This window comes from Colobus angolensis, unplaced genomic scaffold (assembly GCF_000951035.1).
Source record: "Colobus angolensis palliatus isolate OR3802 unplaced genomic scaffold, Cang.pa_1.0 Scaffold24, whole genome shotgun sequence".
NCBI lineage: Eukaryota > Metazoa > Chordata > Mammalia > Primates > Cercopithecidae > Colobus > Colobus angolensis.
In genome coordinates this window covers 3946107-3951197 of record NW_012115599.1, presented here as the reverse complement: position 1 = coordinate 3951197, position 5091 = coordinate 3946107, and the positions used below count along the sequence as shown (strand labels likewise).

Sequence of the window (5091 nt, the reverse complement as noted above, 5' to 3'; positions counted from 1 at the left end):
AATTCTTTGTACTGCTCTTGCAACTTTCCTGTTAGTCTGAAATTAAGACTTAAAGGTTTGCTGGATAAAGCATAAAGAATTATCTAGCGTGGTCTGGGGAACTGGCATGCATTCAGTTTGTGGTGGTCATTATTAGAGAAGAAGGCAGCTTGTAGGGGCCCCTTAACTAGAGGTTTTAGAATGTTCTAGGCCAGGGCTTTTCAAACTCTTATGTCCCCTAGAATCACTCGGGGATCTTGTTCACTGCAGATTGTGGCTCAGGTCTGGGTGGGATGGAGAGTCTGTATTCTCAACAGGCTCTCAAGTGATGCTGAGGTCGCCTTCCTGCTGGTTCATGGATCAGGTGGCACAGGGGTAGAAGCCACTGGAATTTAGACCACGGGTTCCCAAGCCTGCTGTACTTTGGGACCATTGGAGGAATTGATGTTCATTGGTCTTCTCTGGTGATTATCATGTGCTCCCAAGGCTAAACCTTCACATTGATCCTGCATCCTCCTTTCCATCATCACAAATGCAGACCCTAAGTCTAAGGACTGCCATGGTGTCCAAGCGGAGCCTTTGCTGCTGCTTTACTCCTTCCTATACCCAGAAGCCAGATGAATCTTCCTGCTCCCACATGGTTCACTGTGGGAGGCAGGTGTGAACGCCTCACCCAGGCAGCAAGCCCTCTGTGGTGTGGCCACTACCCACTTTTTCTGGCTTCTCTCCCGGGCTTCTCTGTTGTTTGATACCTGGCTTCCCAGAGAGCAGCTGCTCACAGTCCTGCAGCCGGGTTCCCTGTTGACGCATCGGCAGCTGTGATCACTCTCACACCCAGGCAGCAGCGGTCTCAGGCTCACTTGGGTCTCCCAGTAAGAAGCATCACATGGTCCCTTCCTCCATGGGGGCCGTGCTTCGGATGTCACAAACCCCACCCCTCACTGTGCCCTCTCAGGGGGCCCACATTTCTCTAGGAGAGAAAACTGGCTGAGAGCTGGGACCTGGGGGCTCAGACAAGCTCTCCTCACTCAGAGCAGGGGAAGAAGGTGTCTGCTGCTGGGACACGGCATCCCATTCACAACCACCCAGGACAGGTCTCCGCTCCCTGTGGTGTGTGGGGAAGGGCAGGGAGGCTGGGGTATTGCTCTGGAATTCTGACCTGGCCACCAATTCCTTAGTCCCCTCCCCAGCTCGCCACCCACCCGCTTACAGACCCTTTACCCTCCCTCCTTCCATCCTTCCACCCAGCACGTGGCTGGGATCCAAAGGACCTGGAGGAAAATAGGTCACAGGGAGGTGCCACCTGGATTGTTCCCTCGGGAGAGGGCTCGGCCCATGAGAGAGCAGCATGCATTAGGCCACAGAGACCAGGGCTGAAAATCACATTTGAGAAGGGGGATGCAGGACCTGGGAGGCATCCAAAAGCCACCCCTTCTCCAGTTCCCCCATCCCCATCACCTTCTCCAGTTCTCCCACCCTCTTCTCCAGTTCTCCCACATACTTCTCTAGGCATCACTTTTCTGGAAAGAGATTTCCTCCTGACCCTACACCTGTCCTTCCCTCCACATGCCCTGGGGCTGATGGAGCTAATTTCAGTTAAGATGCTTGGCTGCCCAAGGAAGGGGCCTGGGTAAACCCCGGGGATTAGGGGCTGAGCCATGCCTCAGTTCCCAGTAGGATCACAGCTGGAATCGGAGGGAAGAAGGGGCCAGGGAGGGGCGGCTGATCCTGGCTCAGATCAGCTTCAAAAGGTCCAGGGGCTTCATTCCTGCCTTCTGTCCTCCCTCAGGAGCTGTCCAGGTAGGAACTTCGAGAGGCTCATTCCATCCTGGAGGATGGAAAATGGTCCTTCACGCCTCCATCAAGAGGTCCGGGATCCCTGCATGCTCGTGTCTCTGACCTTGCGCCAATCTTCCTGGGCCCAAAGTTTGGAGGGTACAGGCCAACCCCCCTGAGAACAGGCCCGCCCCATGTGCTTGGTGGGGAGGCCTGCGATTTGGAACAAATTGGCTCCTCTGTGGAGACTTCCGTCCACTCAGCTTCTCCCTTTGGGTTTCAGATTCCCAGCCCTGCTGCATTCCAGAAAAAGAAACAGAAATTTGGAAGCAAATACGAGGTAGATCCCTAAAAGAGATGCACACCCCATTTCCATATCTGGGAACATCCTCCTCTCCATCAGGTCGCTCTAGTTTCAGGCTCTGTTGCAAGTCCCTCCAGGAAGAAGCTGACCTCCCACCGCTAGGACCCTGCATTGCCGCTGCCTCCCCCGTCCTCCAGCACACCCTTGGGCTGTCCCACGCAGGTTAACACTTGTCTCCTGGCCCTGCTTTCTGCCTCCAAGTTCTCTCTCCTGGACAGCTGTAAGAACCTATTTGCCCAGCAGACACTTTCCTGTTTGTTTATCATAACCATAATTTCCCAATCCCCAATCAAGACATGTCACATAAGACTTTAGGGTCGCTTTTGGGCATAGGGGCAATGTGTATGGTAAAATACTACAGATTGAAATCAGTAGAGGAATTATGATGATTCAAAATAATGAGAGTAATTCTGGAGGGAATAAGTCAAAATATTTTATGCTGAGACTGCCTTAGAAAATCCAAGACATGTTGTCACTGTGTATATGTTCTTACACCTCCAGCTGGGCACTCAGTAGACACGTGAATCTCCCTTGTCTTTGATGTTGACTCCCTCTCACATTCCTCTCATCCTCAATCAACACATTACATGGTTTTTCCATGAATCAATCTTTATTGGTGTTTGCAGCAATTGAATTATTGGCACAAGGCACAATGGGCTTCAAAGCAAATGATAGACAGAAAATACCATTGTACAGGTGGAAAGGCTCTTGAGGAGGTGTCTCAGAGCAACTGTGACCCTCACAAAGACCCTGCAGCCAGGACCCAGCCCAGCTGAGACAGGCTTTGAGGACCTGAGAGTGACCAAGCCATACCTCAGGGGATCTGAAGGGGTTCCACAGTTCTTTCAAAGACAAGCATTTCTAGCTTCCTTGGGAGCTCTTCCAGCCTTTGAGTCTTTGTCATCAATAGCAGCTTGATGACCATGGGGACCCTGTCCCTCTAAGACAGCCTGATCTCCCTCACCTATGCCTGTTCAGTGGAAGCCTCCCCAGCCAGGGGCAAACTAAGGCCCCTGCAGAGGGAGGAAGAGAGGAGGGAAGAGCAAGAGTTGATAAGCGGATTGGCCAAGCCCAGTGATCCCCCTGAGGATATGCGCCCCCCCCCCCCACAGTGGTGGGCCTTCCCACCAATATTTAGGAGGTTAGAGAAAAGGGGGCTTCTCAGTGGGAGAGCTCCTGCCGCCCTTCTTCTGAGGAGGGGTCCTCCTCTATGAGCTCCAGGTCAAATTCATCTTCCAGGGACCCTCCCACAGGCAGAAGGCGGAACTTCTTCCCTTTCAGGGTGCATGTGCGGTGCTCAAAGTCCAGGACAGCGTTGTGGTCCTGGAGCACATCAGTGCCGATGATGGCTTCCTCAGCACTTGCATTGGCCACTAGGAACTGTGCCTTCAGCTTCAGCTTGCCTAGGGACACTGCTGTATCCCAGACACCCAGGATCTTCATTTCAGCACCATTGGCCACCTTTACCACGCTCTCAAAGGGCTGCAGAGTGTCCAGATCACCATCGGTGACCTCCTCCCACAAGTTTGGGTGGACCACAGAGACCTGGGCCCCAGAGTCCACCAGGAACCTCACGGGCACTTTACCAATCTTCCCCTTGAGATAGTAGCCCTTACCCATGCTGTTGGCAAAGACGATCTCTTTGGGCAAGTGGCTGGGGGCAGCCCCAGGGACCCCAAAGGCCTTCAGGAGGGTCTCTTTCACAGTCCCGTAGTCTCCCTGGTCCTGGGGACTCAGCCCATTGTAGATGTCCAGGGCCTCTCCTCTGAGGGACTCTTTCAGGAACCTGAGCTTGGTGATATGGTCCCAATGGTTGAGGTCATTGATGACTTCAAAGCGGTGCAGCCAGAGGTTTGGGACGACATTGGCCCCATCAAAATGTTCCGGGACGAAGGCATGCTGCCGGCGGCCTTCCTCACTCCTGGCTCCGCTCCCGGCCATCCTGCTGCTCTCCCCTGGAACTTCAGCAGCAACCCACGCCAAGAAGAGAAACCCACAGAGCAGTGTCGGCGCAATCACGCTGGAAAACGGGGCCTCTCGAAGTAGAGCGGGGATGACTTGCCCAGCCTTGGGCAAGCAGGAGAGAGCAGGTGCCGCTGGTTGACTGACTGCTGGGGCAGAGGCAGGCAGTGCTGTAGCCTGCTCACTCTGCAGAGCCCTTTTGATTCCTAGGCTGGCCCCCGGGCTCCCCATTCTTCTTTGTTCTGGAAGCTCCGCCCCTCCTCGCTCCGCCCTCCTGCTAGCATCCGGCCCGACTAGCAGGATGGGTGCCTCACCCTCTGCATCCATCCTTGGACCAACACCAGTCAGCCCACATCCCAAGAAAGGCTGGCCTCTGTTGAAGGGGGACTACCCTGTACCCTCCCCAGCCTGTGTTCCAGAATAACAGATGAGGACACGGAGGATGTGATGACATTCAGGTATTTGTCATCAGCCAGAGAAGGAAGAGGGAGGCAGGGACCAGATGCCCATCAGCTCTGAGACCGGGGAAGCCCCTGTTGGCCTCCCCCACAAGTGACTACTTTGAGTGGTCACAGGAAAAGAGTTTACATGTACAGAGCTCCTACCACGTGCCAGGCCCTGGGAAGTGTCTCACACACATTCTAAAGCAGGTATGGGATCCTACCGGATTTCCTGGAGAGGGAGGCAGAGGAGGGTCCCAGAATCAAGAACACACAGAAATAGTCTTTTTTAAGTGAGTGAGGGGACACACACACACTCATGCACAATCATCTTACATGGACTCCATTGCTGCAGTAATTTTCCTTCATTGATCACCCCTGATTCAGAGGCAGAGGGGTGGCCGAGCAGCTCTGGGTAGGCCTCATACTGGACTTCATGAGCGTTGTCTCCACTCTATTTACCCCTCTCCATTTCCAAAAACTGTTCCAAGGGTCCCTGCCCCAGGCACTGCAGCCCTTCCTTTCCCACTTCCCCGCATGGTCATTTGTGGAAAGATCATGGGGAAATTT

The 5091-nt window shown here is 53.9% G+C and overlaps 1 protein-coding gene across 1 annotated transcript; it reads right to left on the bottom strand.

Moving 5' to 3' along the window:
- Positions 1 to 2710: 2710 nt before the first annotated feature.
- On the bottom strand, positions 2711 to 4874 carry ASPRV1 (aspartic peptidase, retroviral-like 1). The gene has a single exon (XM_011945244.1). It carries the CDS (start codon positions 4406 to 4408, stop codon positions 3281 to 3283), a length of 1128 nt encoding a protein of 375 aa, XP_011800634.1. The 5' UTR covers positions 4409 to 4874; the 3' UTR covers positions 2711 to 3280.
- Positions 4875 to 5091: the final 217 nt, after the last annotated feature.

Excerpts from the sequence above, each read along its gene's own strand:
- ASPRV1 (XM_011945244.1), bottom strand. The coding sequence starts at position 4,408 with ATGGATGCAGAGGGTGAGGCACCCATCCTGCTAGTCGGGCCGGATGCT.